Source organism: Piliocolobus tephrosceles, chromosome 2 (assembly GCF_002776525.5).
Source record: "Piliocolobus tephrosceles isolate RC106 chromosome 2, ASM277652v3, whole genome shotgun sequence".
NCBI classification, from domain to species: domain Eukaryota; kingdom Metazoa; phylum Chordata; class Mammalia; order Primates; family Cercopithecidae; genus Piliocolobus; species Piliocolobus tephrosceles.
In genome coordinates this window covers 81,944,000-81,968,181 of record NC_045435.1, presented here as the reverse complement: position 1 = coordinate 81,968,181, position 24,182 = coordinate 81,944,000, and the positions used below count along the sequence as shown (strand labels likewise).

General features: G+C 40.8%; 1 protein-coding gene across 1 annotated transcript in view; it reads left to right on the top strand.

Annotated features, from left to right (window-relative positions):
• Positions 1-24,182, top strand: part of CACNA2D3 (calcium voltage-gated channel auxiliary subunit alpha2delta 3) — a 958,661-nt gene that overhangs the window by 354,183 nt on the left and 580,296 nt on the right. Inside the window, exon 5 of the mRNA XM_023189561.2 lies at positions 23,347-23,509. Coding sequence (XP_023045329.1) covers positions 23,347-23,509 — 163 coding nt within the window. The remainder of the gene's footprint in view (positions 1-23,346; positions 23,510-24,182) is intronic.

Genomic DNA, 24,182 nt, shown 5'->3' with positions numbered 1-24,182 from the left:
CTGCATAATATTCCATGGTGTATATGTGCCACATTTTCTTAATAAAATACGAATGAAGTTTTTAATTGAAACATGGGCCTTTCCGCAATGTAATGATAGTGGCTGGCCAACTTGGGCTGCCTCCTGATTTCTAGAGATATTTCTATTTCCTCTCCATTTGGGGGTTCTTTTGGTGCAACACATGGGTTTGTATTTCCATTTACCACTGTACTGGATGGTGTTAAATTCCTAGAAAGCCTGGGAACAGACTCCAGAATCTGAAATGTCTGAAAGCTGAGAGGGAACCCCTGGGGTCATCTGGTGGAAATTCGTTTTTGACAGATGGGGAAACAGAGGTCTAGAAAGTTGAAGATTCATTCAGAAAAAGAAAACAATCCATAGAAGAATGTCCAAGCCTTCTCATTAATAGGCCTGAGGTTATTCCTCTCTATGATGACCACAGGAGTCCCTGGGTCCTGGGACACTTTATAATTCTGTATGTCTTTGTCTCTGTTGGGGAGAACCAGCAAGGTTTGGAGATTCCTGCTTCCTGAGGGCCCTGAATTCCATGGAGATGGACTGACTCACTTCTGCTAGTGCTTCTAAGAAGGGGAATGTAGAGATCAAATATGAAAGAGTGGCCTGTGGCTAGGCTGCCTCTAGGTAAGGAAACAGGAAGAATGATGAGAAGCCACACATGTATTTTGTCTTCCAAAGCTTTGGGACACTCACCAGCTTCCCTCAAACCTTCACTCCCCTCTGATGTTTCATTTGCACAGTCAAAGTGAAGTTGTGTTTCCAGTGTGTTCCTGGGATATCTTCAGGATTTCTTGGAAGCCTCAAGCAAATGGTTAGTTTGTGTGATCTCCATTTCCAGTCTCTGGAAAACCTGTGGCGAATATTCCACAATGGCCCTGGAATTTGGGGTGACTTCTCAGTGACCTGGCTTCTGTGGCTTCTCTGGCAAAGATCAAAGACTTCAAAACAGTTGGAGTGTGTGAAATGATTGGTAACTGCGCTCAGTTCTTCCACAGCTATTTGTTCTTGCAAGCCCAGGCTTTACATCTTTTTCCAAAAAGTATACACGGCCTTCATTCTCCAGAGCGGTTGAAAAACTAATAGACATTCTCATTTTATTCCACCCCTGACTACAGGCAACTCTGTTGCTAGATGAGTTTGTCTGAATTCCATTTGCTTAGGCCTTACGAAGTGAATAAATTTGAATTAATGTGGAGCTTTCTGAGGAGGGGGAAGATATGCTTTGAGAGGTTAAGCAATGTCTGTGTTAGTTTATATAAATGAATCTTTATGGGTGCAAATGTACTCACACCACGTTACCATATTGGCTCTATTAGTTTATACAAAAATTTCATTAAGTGATGTGAAAATATACATATGGGAATTTCTACAATGATTTTTCCTTTTGAACAGCCAGATATTTATGTTCCTTTGGGTTTCATTGGCACACAAATATGTTTTCCTTCTTAAAGGTAACACTTGGAAGAAATATGCATCAAGAAGTATGTATATAACAACTCAAATTCCCAACAAATTACATTTGCTGTATTTGGTAACTCTCTAACAGTGTTTCTTCCCATAGTAATTAGAGAAGAATTGAGATGTCATAACTGAAACTGATACTGCAGACGTAGTTGTTTCTTGGGAGTGTTTCTTGGGAGCGGACGAGGGGCAGTGAGAAGCATTTGGCTTTTCTGTAACTTGAAATTTTTGTTATTGTATTTTTATCTGTAAATGATTAGGAATGGAACTGTGGTGAGTAAACTCATGAATGTTAATATGACTATAGCTTCCGCTTCCATAACACTTAGTTATTCTATCCTTTGTTACACTCTTACAGACTTTGATAGTTCAACAATTGGAGCTTTTAAACTAATGGAAGGCTTTCAACCAAGTAGAATGCCTTCATTACTAGCAAGCAGGGAGATCTGAATGTGAATTGAGGTGGTTTAAACCAATTTAAGGAAACATTTTTATAAAAGACTAATACCCAAATTTATGTTTATTTTCAGTTTTCTTTGATTTGAATACATTAGGGCAGGGATTTATATTATTTGTCTTCTTTTCACATGCCTCACCCAGTGCCCAACTGCATTAGTCACAATAGCTCTGATAACAAACAAACCAGAAACCTCAGGGGATTCGCACATAGAAGTTTATTTCTTGCTTATGTAAATGTCCTGGGTCTGGGAGCTCTCCAGGCAGTTCCTTTCCAATGAGTGACTCAGGGACCTAGTCACCTTTCATCCTATAGTCATGTCATTTAGAAAATGTAGCTTCTGGAATTACTACAAGGGGAAGAGAGAATGTGGGAGACTCATAGCCCCCTCTCATGTACTTTAGATGGGAAGTGACACACACCACTTCTGCTCACAACCCATTGGCCAAACCAGTCACATGCCCAATACCAATTACAAGGGATGCTGGGAAATGTAGCAGAGTGCATGGGACACTCTGTGAGCATTACTGTTCCCACCACCTTAACATGTCATAGGGGCCTAGCAAATGCTAATTGGGACAATGAATGAATGAATGAATGAATGAATGAATGAATGAATGAATGATGAATCCTTTTAAATGGCTTGGCATTGAGAGCATGCTATTGCTATTTTAAATTACTTGAAAAAGGATTGAAAATTGCTGGAGGAATATTAACCTTGAGGGCTTTTTGCATAAGTTTGCACTTTTTATATGCATTTGCTGTAAGAGCTTTTTGCATAAGTCTAAATGCCACACAATGATTTTTTTTTGAGGTCCTGATGCACAGAGCCTAAAAAAATTTTGTTTTTGATCCTAAAGGCTTATAAAGCAAATAGCATCTTGCAGTTGATTAGGTGGAAGTGTTTCTTAACCTTCACAGGGTGCATGGTGGGAACGGACCTTGTTAAGGTTACATAGAAGGTTAACTTCCATTGACAAGACAAAATTGAAGTTGTTTTCTCTTGCCACACAGCAGTTCCCCGATCTGTATTGTCAGCACAGATGAGTTTATTCATTTTCTCCAGAGCATTATCTCAAATGAAGTGTCAAGGCACTAAATGGATTTACCTTCTTGTATTATTTTTTATTTTGATGTTTAATTTTTTATCCTATTTATTTATTGTCTTATGAAGTTAAAACAACAACCACAAAAATAAATAGGGAAGTCTGAGAGAGAAAAATATCACAGTCTCGCCATCTTTCACCTTGTTTCTTAGTAGTTGTTGAAAAACCCCTAAGGAATGTCATTGCATTGTAATTTCTAATTTTTGTTTCCTTGACTTATGGCATCTCATTTCTGTAACTTATTATAATTCAGATCATAGGTCAACTCATTCAAACATATTCAGAACACCTACTAAATACAAGACAGTGTATGCTATAGGTATATTGTAATAAATGACTGCTTTTCTATGAGATACTGTTAAGTTGAAGTTCTGGAAAGTAGCCCAGAGCAACCCACCTAGAGTAAGCACTGAAATTGTTCACATCAGATTTCAAGCATAGATTCTGTCACCTACTAGCTATAGGACCTTCAGATAGTTATGTAATCACGTTGTGCTGCAGTTTCCTTATGGGGTGAGATGGGTAGGAGGGTTTCAGTAAGACCTCAAGAGACCCTAAGCAAAGAAACACTATGGTACTCCCAGAATATCACTCTTAATGTAACTTTAAATAACATGGCCATTTTAAAAAAATGACACAGGAACTACATAACATATTTTTTTTCAGATTTTGGAAAACTCTGAATATGTCTAGAAAAAATTTTCTTTCTGTTCCATTCTCCTTCCTATTCTCCATGACCCCCTCCCCGCATACTGCATCAGGTATAGCCTGTTGGAAATCCAGCACTATACATTAGGCATACCAGTAGTAAGTTTACTTGTTACCACTTTTTTTTCCCTTTAATCAGAGAGGCAGCTCTGTGTTGAAGACGCTAGGTGGTGACTGGAAAAGACATTAGGAAGATGTGTTACCTTGGTCACCGGGGATGGGCATCATGACCTTTTGTGATATGCATGCTGTGGCCTTCGTAGTCTCTTGCCCTAATTAACATCCTGTGAGAAATGTAAGAGTACATCACCAAGGCAACTGGACCACTGTGATATTAAGTGTGAGAACATTCTAAATGGCAATAATAATCATGATAATGAGGCTACATATTCTATGTCTATCTTTTAATTGCTTCTTAGCTCTTCTAAGTGGAAATGGTGACGTTATTATGATGTGGAAACTAGGAAGTGATTTATCTCTTACTTAAATTGGACGTTTTGCAGAAACCCTTTTTAGTCTGTTGTGAATTATAAAAGTGTGAGAGTTCCTTTAAAGAAGAACCATCTAGGTAGATTTTTTTTGTTTTTGTTTTTTTTTGAGATGGAGTCTTACTCTGTCGCCTGGGCTAGAGTGCAGTGGTACGATGTCAGCTCACTGTACTCTCCGCCTTCTGGGTTCAAGCAGTTCTCCTGCCTCAGCCTCTCTAATAGCTAGGATTACAGGCACCTGCCACTACACCCAGCTAATTTTTGTAATTTTAGTAGAGATGGGGTTTCACCATGTTGGCCGGGCTGGTCTCGAACTCCTGACCTCATGATTTGCCTGCCTCGGCCTCCCAAAGTACTGGGATTACAGGTGTGAGCCACCATGTCCAGCCCACTTAGATAATTGATTTTAAATACAATTTACTACTACTAATAGGCAACACCAAAAATACGGATTTGGCTTGGAGTCAGGGGTTATCATTATGCATGAAGTATTATGCTCTAAAACCCAAGTACCCCGGTTGAGCCCTGTTCTTTCACATTTTACCACTCAGTTTTGGATTCAGATTCATAGGAGAATTTTTTAACTTGAACCAAGGAAGTCTAGTTATCGGACACTAAAGGAACTCACTGTAGGATGCTTGGTCTTGTAAGCTGGCTTTCTGGTTTGGACCTGCAAGCCACATGTTCAGATTCAACTTATGGTTCTTTAGTGTGAGCCATGTGGCAATCAATGTCATTTACACTGATGATATTATATATGGTATGTTAACTCAGAAAGTCCTTATGAAAACTCTCTATAGCATGGTATAATAGACACCTTTTTTTTTGAGACAGAGTCGCACTGTCTTCCAGGCTGGACTGCAGTGGTGCGATCTCGGCTCACTTCAACCTCCGTCTCCTGGGTTCAGGCGATTCTTCTGCCTCAGCCTCCTGAGTAGCTGGGACTACGGATGTGCACCACCACGCTCAGCCAAGTTTTATATTTTTAGTAGAAACGGGGGTTTCACCATGTTGGCCAGGCTGGTCTTGAACTCCTGACCTCAATTGATCTACCTGCCTCAGCCTCCCAAAGTTCTGGGATTACAGGTGTGAGTGCCCAGCCAATATACACCTTTTAAAGTCTCTGACAGACTAACAATGACCCCCCAACAGCCCCTTCATTCATGAGGGTGGGCCCCAATAACTATGTATGACTTGACTCCGTTGCTTCCTGTCCTGTCCGTGCCACCTGCATTCCTTTCCTAAGATTTGGGAATTGCACAAAAAATTTCAGCCTATTCCGGGCTACTCTCTGAACAGAAAGACATAGACAGGGAGAAGCTGTTAGTGAGTAGTTCTCTTTTGTTCTATAAACGAATGGGCTAAGTAAGCCAGTCTATAAAGAGAAGACTGGTGCAAACATCTGGAGAGAAGTAGAAAGGAGAGGTGAGAGGATTTTGCCCAGGAGTTGGATGGATTTTTTGATTCTGGTTCCAGGCCCTTCCTGACAGCTGGTTCCATATAGTCCTTTGAATTCCATCAAGCACTTCCATATCTTTAAGATAAATTCCATCACTTCCAAAGAAATGTCTTAACTAAAATGAGTAGATGTTGTTGATGCTTCTTCTTATGGGAGGAAAACTGAGATTCAGGGAAGCCAACCTAATTGCAAGTGTTCACTGCAGTGGTGCTGAACACTTTGTCAGGACTCCAGCAACCCAAGTTCAATTGGAATAAAAAACAAAAAGGGAATTGATTGACTCACTTATCTAGGCGTTCTAAGATGTGACTGCCTTTCAGTATGACTTGTCAAGGATTTCACCAGAATCATTTGGTCAAACTTCACTCTTCCTTGCCAGCTCATGACTCTGTTTCTATCAGGCCTTGTTCTCAGAAGAATGATCTCTGTGTGGGGCAAGATGGCCACTGGCAGCCCAAAGCAGCAGCAGCACCACATCTTGTGACCTTTGACACAGGATGCAGGTACCTTAGTCTCCCAGCATCCCCAGCATTCCCTGGAAAAGGGCTCTAATGGGCCAGCCTCGGTCATGTGCTCTTGAGTGGAGTGTGGCTGACAGGGCCCTCTTGATTGGTAGTCCCTCCTATAGTGGAGAATGGGGATTCTGGTTCTGAAACAAGGGAGAAGAGATGCTGAGCAGGCCAAAGCAACCTTATTCATAGTATTTGCCTATTTTCCTACCTGATTAGAGAAAGAAATGCTACTTAGATGAGTGACGCACTTCCACATGCTGGTTTTCTCCTTAGGTATTAGTCACCTCCTTTTCCTCCTACTCTAGAAAGTAAGTCTTGATACAGATGACTGGGGATGAACTTATTATTCACATAACCTTATACCCACTATGATTCAAAAAGACAGTCCTACACTTTGAGAGGCCAAGGTGGGAGAGCCCAGGAGTTTGAGACCAGCCTGGGCAATATAGCAAGACCCCATCTTTACAAAAAATGAACAAAATTAGCTGGGAATGGTGGCATGCACCTGTAGTCCCAGCTACTTTGGAGGCCGAGTTGGGAGGATTGCTTGAGCCCAGGAGGTTGAGGCTACGGTGGACTGAAATTGTGCCACTGCACTTCTGCTTGGGTGACAGAGCAAGACCCTGTATCAAAGAGGGAAAAAAAAAGACAGTCCTTTGCAAATGTACTTCTGTCATTAGTAGCAACAAGCATGGCACATCTTACTATTGCTTGGGGACAAGTCCTGGAGTGAAGACCTCTGCTCTTGGATCCATATTATTAGGATAAGTATGTTGACACAGTTTTTGACACAAGCCAACTTATTCAAATCACATTTGAGGGTCTCCCAATAGCCAGGCCCTAGAGTTCCAACTATGAACAAGATAAAAAAAAATTTCTCTTCATAGGGAGCTCAAGTTTCTAATGGAGGAGATGGACAGAAAGCTTAGGAACAATTTTTAGCACTTTAGGTATTGAATGCCATAAAGAAAAAAAAATAGGGTCGTGGGCCTGTTGTTCAGTGTGGTAACCACAAGCCACGGGTGGCTATTTAAAGTAAAAGTAATTAAAATGGAACAAAAGACAAAATCAGTTCTTCAGTCTGGTGACCTTTCACATGCTCAGTGACCACACGTGGCTGGTGGCTGTTGTATCAGACAGTGCAGGTGCAGAACATGCCCATCATCATACAAAGTGCTGTCGGATGGGGCTGGGCTTGGCAGTGCAGGAAAGGTACAGGAGGGTGTGTTTCGGAAAGGTCTTCCTGTGGAGCCAGCATTTGTGCTGAGACCTGAAGCCACCCGTACCAAGATCTTGGGGGAATAGGCTTCCATGCAGGATGAACAGTAAAGGCAAACACTCTGAAATGGTAATGAGCTTTGTCTATTTGAAGATCCAAAGATGGCCTGTGCATCTGAATGAGTAGGAGAGGCAGGAAAGAGCTAGATCAAGCATGGCCTTGGTTATTCCATACCAATGGGATGGGTTGCTTAAGCAAGGTAGTTTTATTTCATTTTAAAAGGATCATTCTGGCTGCTACGGGGCAGAGGGAAGCAAGGGTAGAAGGAGCACATAGGAGGCCTTCAGAAACCAACTGATGAATGAAAGAACTGATGAAAGGCCCTGCCAGGCTGGGGTGTCCATTAGTCTGATGTCTTCTTATGAGGGCTTTTTGGGTCATGATGGAGCCCTCAGAGAGGTTCCTAGCTACCTTATGAACCCACCCCCGCATCATGGCATTAGACTGCACAGCAGCCTGACTAACCTCACAAGAGCCCAGGCCCTTGGACTCTACACAGTTCCCCTAACAGTTCGTCCTGACTCTCTAGGTCATAGCTTGGCTTACTAATGGCTGCCCTTAGCCCCTCTGAGCTCCTGCCATGTCCTCAGGCCACTGTAGGACATTGCTGAGCTGAGACTGTCCCTTCTCTCTTTCTTCACATTCCTTCAGCAGTCTTTACTGAGTACCTGCTCTGTACTGTGTATTGTATTAGATACTGAGATTACAGTGGCACAGGAAGAAACAGCTATGATTCCTGCAAACATGTATCTCACACTGTAGAGTAGAGGCCCTATGAAATGAGTAATCACTCAGATAAGTGTGTGATGACCCCTGGGATAAGTACTATATGGGACAGGCTCGTGAGGCTCCAAGATCCCGAGTCAAGGAGTTCAGAGGCAGCTGCCCTGGGCACATGGTAACTGAGCTGAATCCAAGGAGGAACCAGGACTGTGTGAGCAGAAGGTGGAGCAGGTGTCCTGGGCAGGGAGACCAGCATGGACAGAGACCACATGCATAGAGAATCATGGTGCATTGGAGCTACCAGCAGAGACTAGGGAGGCTGAATGGAGGGGACAGAGGGGAGGTGATGCTGGTGTGGCTGGCCAGGAGGGTAGAGGCCAGAGTGGGCAGGGCCTCGTCTGCCATGCTAAGGATCTTGTCTTGTGTCCTAAGAGCAGTGAAAGTCCCTGAAGGATTGCATGCAGGGAGATGGCCCACTCAGGTTGGTATTTCTGGAAGCTCAGTCTGCCATAAGGAGATGCTATTGAGGGGCTCAAAGCAGGTGCTGAGGGATCAGATGTGGGAGATGACTGTGTCTTCACCCTGTCTTTCAGCATTTCCCTCTGTCCTCCGCCTGTCAACCAGCTCCACTGCAATAGTGGCTGCTGCCATTTGTTGGAACCCTTGTAGGTAGGACCACATGAACTTGCTGGTATTTGACACTTTTTAACCCACAAAAGGGTAGTTTTATACAGTTCAATCTAATATTGTGTGCCAGGCACCGAACTGAGTGCTTTTGACTCTCCATTTTTTCCTCTAGGAAACTTGACCATAATATGGGTGGTTATAAACTCATTTTATGGATGCGGAGCTGAGAGGCTGTAGATAAGCAGCAGAGCTGGGGTTGGAACTCAGTGTACTGGAGTTAAACACTTCACTCCGTGGCTTTTAGAGTGAAATGCCCAGTGGCCGGCTAGACCTGCAGAAAGCTGCACTGGAAGGCCTTCATAAGTGGCTTGTTAAGTAGGCCATTAATACTTGTATTTGAATTTTCTCAGGCTGGAGATTCCAGATGGCTGGGAGAGGGATATTCATTATCTATTTTTTTTTTTTTAAAGGAACTGTGACACTTGGGGGATTATAAATGAGTTAATGCAATGTTAATACTTAGAAATATTCTGGAACAGATCATTAAAAAAATCAATTTTCATGTATGAGGAGAAAATGAGATTATTGAGTAATAACCAGACGGCACTAAACCTTTGGAGAGGGGCATGACTTAGTAGTAATGTATGTCACTTCCCCAGAGGACACATGCACTGGGAGCTGGGTGTTTGCTTGGCTCATGTAGAACTAGTATTCCTACTAATTTTTATTTTTTTATCTAAGTTGTAAAAAGTTGGCCATCATCCCAGAGCTGGGAAGAAGAAAACAATAAGGAAAAAAGGAGAACACCAAAACACATTAGGAACGTGCTGCAGGCACTGTGTGCTGACTTTTGTACATTGTATCCCATTCGATCACAGAAAGACCTGAGGAGGTCCCACTTCACAGAAAGAGAAACAGTACAAGACTCAGAAGTAAGCACCGTTCCATCCCTGCGCAGTAGGCTCCCATGCCCTGGCTCTCCAGGCCACACCAGGCAGGTTCCCACTTCATGAATGGAATGCAGGGTTGAATCCAGGCAGAGGAAGGTGTCAACAGAATCAGGAGGTCCACCTAATTCTTCCCCTGGCTTGATCTAACTTTCCAGGGAGAGAGTGGGAAGGCTCTTCCTAGCTGGAGGTAAAACACAAAAATGTTTCCCTAAATGGTACAGACAAAGACAGCCATGTCTGTTCACTCATCCTCATGCCTTTCACTGAGGACCTCTGGGCACTGTGCCTGGCGCCAGGACCGTGGAGGTGAGAAAGGCTCCTCCACAGATGCTGGGAAGGACAGATGCTCCAGGAAACCAGGGATGCATAGGTAGCTGCCTGTCCTTAGGGAGCTCACCAGTGGAGTGAATACCATGAAGGAAAGGTCCAAAGAACCCACCAATTTCCCCCATGGGGAGAAGAGTTCAGAGGAAGCGGGGTTGCTGGGAAGGGGGAAGGCTTCAGGGAGAGCGGGAGACCCTTGAGCCCTGCAGATGTGATGGAGCCCATCACTATGGATTCCTGGTACTGAGTTCTTACTTCTCTTCCCTGTGCTGGATTCTGTGATAGGAGCTGGGCATACGGCTGTGAAGGAGTTCACAGTTACTCCACTTTACAGATGAGGAGACTGAGGCTTGTATAAGGAATATATACATATCTCATTATCCTATCTATATTCTATATTCTCTCTCTCTCCTATTGGTTCTGTTTCTTTGGAGAACCTTGACTAATAGTCACTTACTGAGTGGGCACTGGCTTTGCTGATGACCATGTATTCTAGATCTATCTGCCAGGCTGGATTTTAGGAGTAGTACTTGTTCTTCGGTTCAGTGGTGCATCACTGTGAGAGAAGCTCAGGTGCACCTCTTAGGGAGTTTGCAGCCAGTTGGCTCTACAGCACGCATGTAGGAGACAATGCGAGAAGCTGCAGGAAGAATTTAATTTCCACGTCAAAATGTGTGGAGCAGACTGCCTGCCTAGGAAACAAGCCCTCTGCGGTGGCACCTTGCATTTTTGTTATGCAACTTACCCTACAGGAAAGGGAAGGAGAAGCCACCGTTGAAAACACGATGTCTCAGCCTGGGCTGCACATTGAACTCACTTGGGGAGACTGAAACAATCCTGCTGCTTGGACCCCCGTCCAGGGATTCAGAGTTCGTTGTTCTGAAATTTGGCCAGAGTTGAGAAGCACTGTCTTAGGACAGCTTGATTTCTGAGATTAGGTGCTCTCACCTGGAAAGAGGGAACCAGAGCAGGGTTCAGGAAATGAGGGCTTGCAGGCCATATCCTGATAGCTGCCTGTTTTTATAAATAAAGTTTTATTGGAACACAGCCACACCCATTTTTAAAATGTATTACATTTGGCTGCTTTTACTAAAACAGCAAAATTGAATGTTGCAACAGAGCCTTGTCTGGCCTGTAAAACCTAAAATATTTACTATCTGGTGGTTCTTTGCAGATAAAGTTTGCCAGCCTCTAAACTGGAGAGTAATGTGTTTCGGAGGATGTAGGTGGTGTAGGAGAAGCTGGGCCACCAGTGAGAAGGTAGCACCCTTTCCTCTGGTTGAGATACAGACTCAGAAACTTTCTCAACACACACAGGCAGTCACTGCCAGCCCACCAGTGAGGACACTCAAACGGAGCCTTTTTGCTGTCTAGGAGTTCTTCCTGTAGAATCTGAAGCTTTGCTCTATATGGTGACAGGAGCCTAGATGAACTGGTGATTAGGTCAGAGCAGCTGGATTCTACAGGGGCAGAGGGCTGGAGCAGTGGATTCCTTTCTCCGGTGGCACCTCTATCAGAACTGAAAATTGCCACTTTCTGTGACAGTGGCATTAAAGGAGAGGAACTCTGTAGGCAAGAGGGATGCCCAGGTGGCCCTTAGGGAAGCTGCAGAACTGTCAGGGTATCACAAAGGCAGGAGTCTTGTTCTCCTGTGGTGATGGCACAGACTGCCAATTCTGGACACTTCTGGAGTTACCTTTACCCTACTACTCTGGACCGACTCCTCTGTCCAAATTTATGACAGAGGCGTGCAATGATAGGACCATGGCCTTCTACAGCTTTCCCTTACCCCAGGCTATCGGAGCCATTACTTACAGCATGATCTTCCTCACCTCTGAGCAGCTTTCCCGGGCCTCACCTGGCCTGAAGAGTTGATTGTGGAGGCAGTTCTGTGGAGTGCAGGTCTTGTGAGAGGCCTGTGGATCAAATGGATTTTGACACTTTCATTTGGTCAGTCCACCAACAACTGATTACCAGTTGTCACCGCACCAGGGACTGGGAATACAGCAGTGAGCAAGCACAGACATGGTTCCTGAAGTTGTAGAACTTGTGTCATGGGGCAGTTGTGTATGGATAAAGGAATCACACAAGTACCGGTAAAGTGAGCCTCATGTTACTGAAATGGATAGCTACATGCTACATTTTGGGAGTGCTCCATGTGACCCCAAACCCCAAATATTCAAAGTGTACATCATACATTCTCAGAAAGAGTTAAAGACTCTGATAGGTCCTTCAGTGAATAAACCTCTTTGCCTTTCCTTAAACTCAGCTTTCCCTGTATTTGCCAAACTTTGTTTATTGAAAAAGAAAAAAACCTGTTTCCTTGTGAGTATGCTGTAGAACGACTTCCTGTTGTACAGCTCATTCTCTGGACATGCTGCACCTGGAGCTGCATGGAGGGAGCCCAGAGAGAATGAAATGCCCAGAGAGAATATGCTACTTTAATTTCCATTTCCATTTAATGTCATTTTTGTAGTTTCTTTTATTAAGACAATGGCAGGTGGTACATATGAGTTATAAATAAATACGTATGTGGGAGATAATTGCTCAAAACTTTTTGTTTGTTTGTTTGTTTTTTTGTTTTGGAGACAGAGGCTGGCTCTGTCACCCAGGCTGGAGTGCAGTGGCGCTATCTCGGCTCACTGCAACCTCCGCCTGCCGGGTTCAAGCAATTCTCCTGCCTCAACCTCCCAAGTAGGGAGGGACTACAGGTGCATGCTGCCACGCCCGGCTAATTTTTGTATTTTAGTACAGACAGGGTTTCACCGTGTTGCCCAGACTGGTCTTGAACTCCAGAGCTCAGGCAATCAACCCATCTCGACCTCCCAAAGTGTTAGGATTCCAGGCGTGAGCCACCGCACATAGCCTCAAGAACCTTTTAGTGAAAGGAATGCTTGATCAAAAATGTTTGGAATCCCTGGTCCAGAAAACAATGTCCAGGTGCTTATTCCAGTATTCAGGACCTTCTCTGCCCTGGCCTCCACCTATTTTTGTCTCTGAACTCCCCATTACCACCCTCTCATTCAGCCAATCTGAGATACGTCCTATTCCCTTCCCTAGTTACCAGCTCCTGTGCCTTAACTTCTCCTGTCTCCCTCCTTATCTTGGCATGTCCTAGTCCTCCAATTTTCAAGGCCCAGCCTCGTGCATCTTTGCTGAAAATCCCTTCCAGTCAGAGAAGTCTTTAATAATTTCTGTCCCTTGAATATCTCCCAGCATCCTGCTGCCTGGGTCAACCAACTACAGCCTAAAGGCCAAATCTTTTTTGCAACTTTGTAATTTTCTGGTAAATGACTGGAGCACAGCCAGCCCTGTTTGCTTATGTATTATCTATGGCAGCTGTCATGCCACAACAGTACAGGTGAAGAGCTGCAACAAAGACTCTGAAGCCCAAAATATTTACTGTCTGACCCTTGACAGAAAAAGTTTGCTGGCCCCTGCCCTATTTACTTTTGAATACTTACTCATTGAACCACCTTCTGAGCCTGGGCCTGGGCCAGTATTTGGTGAACAGCATACCCAGTACTTTGTCTCTGGTATTTTATATGCCACATTTTGTGCCCCTGGATTAGTTCTGTTGTGCCCCCATCACACTTAGTAGGTCATCAGACACACCCACAAAAGGATTAAATTTACTCCAATGCCATGGGGAACAAGCATTCAGAAATACTGAGGTGACTTGGACTAAACACATCTTTTCCTGCATTGATCATATGGACAAAACCACTGAGCCTCATAATTAGAGCAATGCATTCCAAGGACTGAGAAATGATTCTTCTTGTTTGTACTGAATCAGCCTTTTCAAAATCAATACAGAACAGACAAATGGGTTTGGGGAGGAGAAGCAGAACACACAATCGTCCCTGGTAAATGATGAGCGCCATTGAACAAAATCATGCTTAGGCTTTCATCCCTATTTCATTTGCATTCTGGGCAGCACAGATTATTCAATTAAATGGCAGTTTTGAAGCTGCTTTCAGAGAGCCTGTGCGTGAACCATTATTGCATTGTTCTTTTTCAAGCAGGCTGAGGCTTCATTTTGCTGTTTTAAATAACTTCCAGTTCTATGAAACGATGGAGTGAAGGCTTGACTTTGGAAAAGGTAGATAATCTGTGAAGCTCTTGGGTCTATGGAAGATTAAGACTTCCTTTAACAGGGTGCTGGATTAGTCCATTTTCACCCTGCTATAAAGAATACCTGAGACTGGGTAATTTATAAAGGAAAGAGGTGTAATTGACTCACAGTTCCACATGGCTGGGGAGGCCTCAGGAAACTTACAATCATGGCAGAAGGGGAAGCAGGCCCATCTTACATGGTGGCAGGCGAGAGGGAGAGGGAGACAGAGAGCAAGCATGAAGGGGCACACTTATCAAACATCCAGATCTCATGAGAGTTCACTCACTGTCATGAGAACAGCAGGGGAAACTGCCCCCATGATCCAGTCGCCTCCCACCAGGTCCCTCCCTCGACACCTGTGAATTACAATTTCGATTACAATTCAAGATGAGGTTTGGGTGGGCACATAGAGCCAAACCATATCAGGTGCTGTGAGAAGAAGTGCTGCTGATATGTTTCCTAGAAAGCAGACTGCTTAAAAGAAGGGGTCCTTCCCGTTGGCATTGAGAGGTTCATGGGCTGGTCAAGGTACTTCTGCACAGTACGGAGTGCTATTGATTGGTCTTTCAGCAGAAAAGTTTGATTTATTTTGTTTCTGGGTGACATCTTGCAGTGAATTTTGCTTTAAAAAATGGTTAGGGAGAGAATTTATTAACTTGTGTTCTGTTTCTGCAAACTTTTTGAATTAATCAAAAAGAATTGAAAGGTCTTTTTTGACTTTAATTTTTTTTATTGAGGCATGAATTTCTATATGGAAAAATGCACAATTCTTTAGCATGCAATTCAGTCAGTGAGTACTGATAAATGAATACACCTGAGTAACCCATGCATCACTGTGATAGGGAAATTTGGCCAGGTGCAGTGGCTCCCACCTGTAATCCCAGCATTTTGGGAGGCTGAGGAGGGCAGATCACTTGAGGCCAAGAGTTCAAAACCAGCCTAGCCAACATGGTGAAACCCCATCTGTACTAAAAATATAAAAATTAGCAGTGTGTGGTGGCACACACTTGTAATCCCAGTCACTTGGGAGGGTAAGGCAGGAGAATCACTTGAACCCAGGAGGCAGAGGATTCAGTGAGCCAAGATCAGGCCACTGCATTCCAGCCTGGGTGACAGAGTGAGACTCCATCTCAAAACAAACAAACAGACAAACAAACAACCAGATAGGGAAATTTCCAGGACGCCAGGAAGCTCTCTTGTGTACCTCTCTAGTTGACTCTCTCTCTCCCTCCCAGAAGAAACTCCTGAGTGCCATCACTATTGAAGATAATTTTGCCTGTATTAGAACTTCATATGTATGGAATCATGCATATGTATTCTTTTGTCTCTGGTTTCTTTTACTCAGAGTGTTTGTGAGATTCATTTATCTTTTGAATATATCAGTAAGTGGTTGTTAAGTAGTAATCCGTTACATGAATATATCACAGATTTGTTAATTCTTTTACCTGTTAATGGATATTTGGATTATTTCTAGTTTGGAGCTATTACGAATGGGGTTTCCATGAATATTCCCACAAATATTTTTGTGGGCATATGTTCTCATTTCCCTTAGGTAAATACCTAGGAGTGGAATTGCTGGGTCATATGGTAGATACATGTTTAACTTTATAAGAAGCTGCAAAATATTTTTCCAAAGTGTTCATACCATTTTATATTTCCACAAGCAATATATGAGATTTTTGGTTGCTCCACATCCTTGGCAATGTTTAATATTACCAGAATGTTTAATGTTAGCACTTCTAGTGGGTATAAAATGGCATCTGATTGGAATTTTATTTTGTACTTCCCTGATGACTAATGGCGTTGAGCACATGTTGGTCTGCAGATTGACCGTTCACATACTTTCCTTTGTAAAATGTCTGTTCAAATCTTTTGCCCATATTGTGATTAATATTTTCAGTTGAGTTACAGGAGTTTTTTACATATTTTGGGCACAGGTCATTTTTCAGGTGTGTATATTACGAATAGTTTTTCCTGAACAGTGGCTTTCATTTTTGTTTTATTACTGGTGAATTTGATGACCAGAAGTTTTGAGTTTTCATAAATTCCAAATTATCCATTTTTAAAATGGTAAGTACCTTCTATGTAGCCCAAGAAATCAGTGCCTTCCTGGAGGCCATGAAAGTATACTTTCTTTTTGTTCTAGAAATATTACAGATTTAGTTTTTACAATTAAGTCTATCATCCATCTCAAATTCATATGTGTATGATGTGAGTTAGAGAATGTAGTGTTTAGTCATTTGTTTCAGCATAGTTTGTTGAAAATACTATCCCCACTGAATTACCTAAGCACCTTTATTGGATGTCAATTGACTGTGTATGTGCAACTTTATTTCTGGACTCTCCTTTGTTTCAGTGATCTGTTTGTCTATTCTAATGCTAATACCATACTACTTTGATTAATTTGATTTAGAGGAAGGCCTAAAATCAGAAAATGTGAGTCCTTGGGCCTTTTTCTTCTTTTTAAAAATTCTTTTGAAAATCGAGGTTTGTTTTATTTATATGTAAAATTTAAAATTAGCTTTTCAATTTCTATTAAAAAGTCATATATATTTTGATTGGGATTTCACTGAATTTATAGATCACTTTGGGAAGAACTTGCATCCTAAAATAGAATTCTCCAATTTTTGAGCAAGCTATCTCTCTCCATTTATATAAGTCTTCTTTAAGTTCAAACAGAAATATTTTGTGGGTTTTAGTACTTTGTAGTTTACAGGCATTGCACATAGTTTAATATACACCTATTGTAGTTTAATTTATACCTATGTTATTCTATGCTATCATAAATGCTATTATTTTCAGCTTCAATTTCCAACTGTTTTATGTTAGTATGTTGGAAAAAAATGGATTTTGTGTATTTATTTTGTATACTGTGAACTTGTTAACTCTCTTTTAAGTTATATTATGTGAATTCCTTAGGATTTTCTATATAGACAAAATCTATATAGAAAAGCAAAGATAGGTTTTTTCCGTTTTCAGTACCTATGGCTTTTATTTATTTATTTGTCTTACAGTATTTGCCAGGACCACCATTACAGTGTTGAATAGAAGTGGTAAGACAACCTTGCCTTGTTCCTGATCTTAGGGAAAAAACGTTCAGTGCTTCATTATCAGTATAATGTCAGATACAGGTTTTTTGGTAAATGCTTTTCATTAGGTTGAAGATATTTTTCCTTATTTCAAATTTCCTGAGGGTTTTTATGATTAACAAAAATTGAATTCTATCACATGCTTTTTCCTTATCTATTTGATGATATGATTTTTCTTCTTTGTTCTGTTGATGTGGTAATTATGTTGATTAATCAAGTATTAAACCAACCTGGAATTCCTGGATTAATACCATTTGGTCATGATGTGTTATCTTTTTATTTATAGGTGGATTTGATTTAAAATTTTGTTAAGAATTTTGTATCTAGGCTTATGAGGGATATAGGCGTACAGTTTTTTTCTTTTTCTTTTTTTTTAATGTTCTTGTTTGGTTTGGTGTCAAGGTTAGGCTACCCTCATTAAATTAGATGGGAAGTATTCTCTCCTCTAATTTTCCAAAAGAGTCTATATAAAGATTGTTTTTATTTTTTCTCATATATTTGATAGAATCCATCAGTTAAGGCATGTGAACCTAGAGTTATTTGTTTGTTTTATCATGGCTATTAATAGTGAAATATTTCTAGGACCAGTTATATTTTGTATTTCTTCTTGTGTCTGTTTTAATAATTTCTGTTTCCCAAGGAGTTTGACATTTAACCTACATTATTGAACTTATTGGCATAAAGTTGTTTGTAATATTCCTTTATCCTTTCATTGTCTGCAAGATCTAGAGTAATGTTTCTTCTTTCATCCCAGATACTGGTATTTTCTGCTTTCTTACTTTTCTTCTTAATCAGTCTAACTAGAATTTCATAATTTTGTTAATTATTTTAAAGAACCAAATTTTGGTATTATTATTTTTCCCTGTTATTTGTTTTGTTTTAAATTTCTGTACTTACCTCTATTACTTTATTCCTTCTTTTAACATTGAGTTTCATTTGTTCATCTTTTTAATACCTTGTTAAGGTAGAATCTTAAGGTAGACTATCTTGAAATTTTTTTCTTTTTATATTATAAGCTTTTAAATGTGTAACTTTTTCTCTAAGCTCTGCTTTAGCTGCATCTCACAAATATTGTACGTTGTTTTCATTATGATTAATTTCAAAATATTTTCCAATTTCCCATGTCATTTTTTTCCTTGACATATGGATTATTAATAAGCATTTTGTTTAATATCCACATCTTTAGGCCATTTCCAGGTATCATCTTTTATTAAAATCTAGATATCAGTGATATTTTTCATATCAATATCATACATTGATTTCTAAATTTAGCCCATTATTATCAGAGACCGTAATATGTGGATTTCAGTGATTTTAAAGTTATTGAGACTTATTTGATGGCCCAATATATGATCTAGAAAAGAATGTGCGCTCTGCAGTTGTTAGGTATGGAATTCCATAATTGTTACCTAGGTTAACTTTGAAAGTAGTATTGCTACAGGACCAACCCCCAGTAAAATCCTGAGTGCTGAGTCTCTGTTAGATACCACTTCCAATGTTTTGTTACAACTCATTATTAGAAGAATTAAGTATAATCTGTGTGATTGCACTGGGGCAGAACTCTTGGAAGCTTGCACCTGAATTCATTAGGACTTTGCCTTATGTACCCTTTGTTAATTTTTATTTGGGTCGTTGTACTACAATAATCTCTAAAAAGAACAAACTTTTGGTTTCATTGATTCTACTGATTTTCTGTTTTTAATTTCATTGGTTTCTGCTTTGCAAAATAAAAAATATACATTTTTTCTGCTTACTTTAGATTTGATATGCTCTTCTTTTTCTGGTTTCCTAAAGTAGAAGCTTAAATGATTGCTTCTAGATCTTCTTTTCTCTTCTGATACATGTGTTCAGTGCTATAAATTTACCTGTAAGCTTTGCTTTTGCTACATCCCACACCTTTTGATAGGTTGTATTTTCATTTTAATTTTTAGAAAAATATCTTGGGAATTCTTTTGAAAGTATGTTGTCTAATCTCCAAATATTTTGGGATTTTTTTTCAGCTATCTTTTTTTGTTATTGATGTCTAGTTTAATTTCATTGTAGTCTGAGAGCAGACACTGTATGATTTCCATTCTTTTAAGTTTGTGAAGATGTGTTTTAGGGCCCCTAATGTGGTCTATCTTGAATGTTCCAAGCAAGCATCTTTACATGCTTAAGAAGAATGTGTATTCTGCTCTTGTTGGATGAAGTATTCTGTAAATGTAAATTAGATCCAATTGATGGTGTTGTTCATTTCAACTATATTCTTACCAATGTTTTGTCTCCTGAGTCTGTCAATTACTGACACAGGGGCATATAAGTCTTTAACTATGATAGCTAGTTCGTCTGTTTCTCCTTGCAGTTGTATCAGTCTTTGTTTCATGTATTTTAACACTCTGCTGTTAGATGCATACTACATTAAGGATTGCTTTGTCTTCTTAGAGAATTGACCTCTTTATCATTAAATAATGCCTGCCCATCTTATTCCTTGATAATTTTCCCTGCTCTGAAGTCTTTTTTGTCTGAAATTAAACCAACTACCCTCACTTTCTTTTGATTAATGTTAGCATGGTATATCTTTCTTCATCTCTTTACTTTTGATATGTCTGTGTCTTTATGTTTAAAGTGGGCTTCTTATGGACAAAATATAGTTAGGTCTTGTATTTTAATCTACTCTGACAGCCTCTGTCTTTTGATTGATGTATTTATACCATGCACATTCAAGGTGATTATTGATGTAGTTGGATTTATATGTCCCATATTTGTAACAGTTTTCTATTCACTACCCCAGGTCACTCGCTCGCGCGCTGTCCCTCCCTCCCTCCCTCCCTCCCTCCCTCCCTTCCTTCCTTCCTTCCTTCCTTCCTTCCTTCCTTCCTTCTCTCTCTTACTTTTCTTCTACTCTTTTTCTGCCTTCTCTAGTTTTAATTGAACATATTACGTGACTTAATTTTCTCTCCTCTCTTAGCATATAAATTATGCTTCCTTTTACAGTTATTTCAGTAGTTGCCTTAAAGTTTGCAGTATGCATTTACAACTTATTTAAGTTCACTTCAAATAACCATACACTACTTCATGTGTAGTGCAGGTATCTTATAACTGAGTATCTTGGCCCATTTGTGCTGCTGCAACAGAATACCCGAGACTTTATAAATTCTTCTTAATTCATAAAGAAAAGAAATTTATTTTCTCACAATTCTGGATGCTGGAAAGCCCAAGATCAAGGTGCTGGCGTGTTTGGTGTCTGGTGTGGGCTGCTCTGCTTCCAATATGGTGCACTGATACTGTATCCTCTTGAAGGGAAGAGTGTTGTTTCCTCACCTGGTAGAAGACAGAATGGCAAAAGGGACAGACCTTCTGTCTCAATCCCTTTTATAAGGACATCTAATCCTATTCATGAGGGAGGAGCCCTCATGGCCTATTCATCTCTTAATGACCACACCACTTACTATGGTCACATTGGAACACCTGAATTTTGGAGGGAACACATTCAAATCATAGTACAGAGTATTCCATATTCCTCCCTCCAGTTTCTTATAACACTGCTATTATTCATTTCACTTGTCCGTAGACAGCAATGTATTACTATTATTATTTTGAACAAGCTGTTATATGTTAGATTAGTTAAGAATAACAAAATATCTACCTTCATTTATTCCTGTTCTAATACATTTTTTTTATAAGACACGTCTCACTCTGTCACCCAGGCTAGAGGGCACTGGCACAACAATCATGACTCAGGCTCTGGTGATCTTCCTGGTTCAGCCTGCTAAGTAGCTGGGACTACAGGTGGGTGCCGCCATGCTCGACTAATTTGCCCGATGAATTTTTTTTTTTTTTGTAGAGACAGAGTTTTACCATGTTGCCCAGGCTGGTCTCGAACTCCTGGGCTCAAGCAATCCTCCTGCCTTGGTTTCCCAGAGTTCTGGGATTACAAGTGGGAGCCACTGTGCCTGGCCAAACACTCTTCCTTTCTTATTGCAGATGACAATTTCTAAACTATATCATTTTCCTTCTTTCTTAAGAACTTCTAACAATTCTTGCAACACAAGTCTACTGGCAACAGATTCCTTCATTTTTGTTTGCCTGAGAAGGTCTTTATTTCTCCTGATTACTTGTGAAGGGTAGTTTCATGGGATACAGAATTCTAGGTCGATGGTTCTTTCTTTGAACACTTTTTAAGCGTTTCACTCCATTCTCTTCTTGCCTGCATGGCTTCTGAAGAGAAGTCTGATGTAATTATTATCCCTGTTCCCCTACAGGTAAGACTATCCCACCCTCTTTCTGGTTTCTTTCTTTCTTCCTTTTTTTTTTGAGATGGAGTCTTGCTCTGTCACCCAGGCTGGAGTGCAGTGGTACGATCTCGGCTCACTGCAAGCTCTGCTTCTTGGGTTCACGCCATTCTCCTGCCTCAGCCTCCTGAGTAGCTGGGACTACAGGCGCCCGCCACCGCGCCCGGCTAATTTTTTTGTATCTTTAGTAGAGACGGGGTTTCACCGTGGTCTCGATCTCCTGACCTTGTGATCCGCCCGCCTCGGCCTCCCAAAGTGCTGGGATTACAGGTGTGAGCCACTGGGCCCGGCCCTTTCTGGTTTCTTTCAAGATTTTCTCTTTTTCTTTGATTTCATACAGTTTGAATACCATATGTGTAGATGTAAATCTTTGTAATATTAATTGCGTTCAGTATTCTCTGAACTTCCTTGATCTGTAGCTTGATTTTTGTCATTAATTTTGGAAAATACTCAGCCATTATTATTTCAAATATTTCAGTTTCCATTCTTCGCAGTCTGGTATCCCATTATACATATGTTACACCTTTTGTGATTGTCTCACAATTCTTGGATATTCTGTTCCCTTTTTATTTTCTCTTCTTTTTGTGTTTCTTTTTGGGGAGTTTCTTTTGACACATCTTCATCCTCTATGATTATTTCCTTCACTGTGTCCAGTCTACTAATGAACCAGCAAAGGTATTCTTCATTTCTGTTATAATGTTTTTGATTTCTAGCATTTCACATTGATTCTTTCATAGAATATCCACCTCCCTGCTTATATTACCCATCTGTTCTTGCATGTTATCCACTTTTTCCAGTAGCCTCTGGAGCATATTAATTGTAGTTATTTTAAGGTTCTGCTCTGTTAATTCCACCCACACCTGCCATCGGCCATCTTGTGCAGTAGATTTAAGCGCAGACTCAAGATAGATTGCCTGTATTTGAATTCTGGCTCTCCTTATCAGCTGTATAATTTTTTGCAGGATGCATAAATTCTCTATTCCTAAGTGTCCTCATTTGTGAAGTAGGAATACTCATAAAATCCACCTCATAACATTGTTAGGTGAATCAAAGGAGTTAACACATGAAAAGCACTTAGAGTAATTTCTGACACAAAGTAAGCCTTCTGTATATGTGAGATGATGATGATATAGCCATTTGTAAATCATGCCAGCACACTCCCATTTGAGAGCTTTCCCCTCGCTGTTCTTTCTTGTATGCTTCCCTGATGCTCACACCACTGGATTTATCCCCTCGTTTAATCTCTGTGGAAGTGTTGCCATTGCAGTGAGACCTTCTCAAATGCCATGTGTAAACACACAGTCCTTCTGAAGCTGCTAATCCCCTTACCCTGCTGTATTATTTTTCCAGAGCAAGCATGATGATCTGACATATATTTACCTGTTATTTTTTGTTGTTGTTGATTTTCAGCCTCCTTTAACTTGATATAGGCTGCATAAAGTCAGGGTCTCTCTTCAAAATTTAAAGAATTAAAACGTTTTTAGGACAGTTTTCTCTATATGCACATAAGGAAGTACTGTGTTGCCCCTTGACATTTATGTTTTCTAGGAATATTTAGTGACATTGGAAAATATTTATATAATGCTGTCTCACCTATGCAAAAGCAGCCATGGACAGTACATAAGACATAAAAAGATTATGTGAGCAGATCAGAGTCCACAGTGTAGGGGATGGCACATGGCCTGTGCCCAGGTCTAAGTGAGTTCACAGCCCTCTTCCCTAAGCCACATGTAATGTTTGTTGACTTTGTCTTTCAGTATGAATACTTCAATGCTGTGCTGATAAATGAAAGGGACAAAGACGGGAATTTTTTGGAGCTGGGAAAGGAATTCATCTTAGCCCCAAATGACCATTTTAATAATTTGCCTGTGAACATCAGTCTAAGTGACGTCCAAGTACCAACGAACATGTACAACAAAGGTAAGACTCCCAGCCGCTGCTCCTTTTAGAAGGTGAAGAGTCAGGGGGTTGAGAAGCAGGGGCTGACTGGTTTGGGATATAGTTTTGTTTTGTTTCGTTTTTTTGAAAAGCACAGTTGTAAGCCAAGTGTGTCAGGTATCAACTGGAGAGGTGAAGCATGTACCTGTTCTGCCTGGAGCTTCTGGGCTTGCTGTTTCTCTGGCTGGTTGTTTACATCAGGCTCTCTAACATGTGGTCCAGGGGTTGGCAGTTTCTATAAAGGACCAGATAGTAAATATCTTAGGCTTTACCAGCCACGGAGTCTGTGTTGCAACGACTCAGCTCTGCTATTCAAGCACAAAAGCAGCCAAATGTAAATCGTGGGCATGACTGTGTTCCAGTAAAATTTATCTACAAAAATAGATGGCTGGATGTAACCTGCGGGCTGTAGTCTGCTGACCCCTGATGTGGTACCTTTGTTTTCTTCTTCCAATTTGTGGAATGGCATTTAAGGACTGGAGAGCTCCTAGGGGTGCAATGGAAACAGCTGTGGTCTTTTCTCAGCGTAGAAAGCAACATGGACCTTAACAGAATTCCTTATTTCTAGGTTTGTGTGCCTCAAATCCAGTCTTCACATAAACTCTAGAGTTTATTTTTCCCAAAGTTCCCGTCTGCTGATTCCAGTTGGGATTAT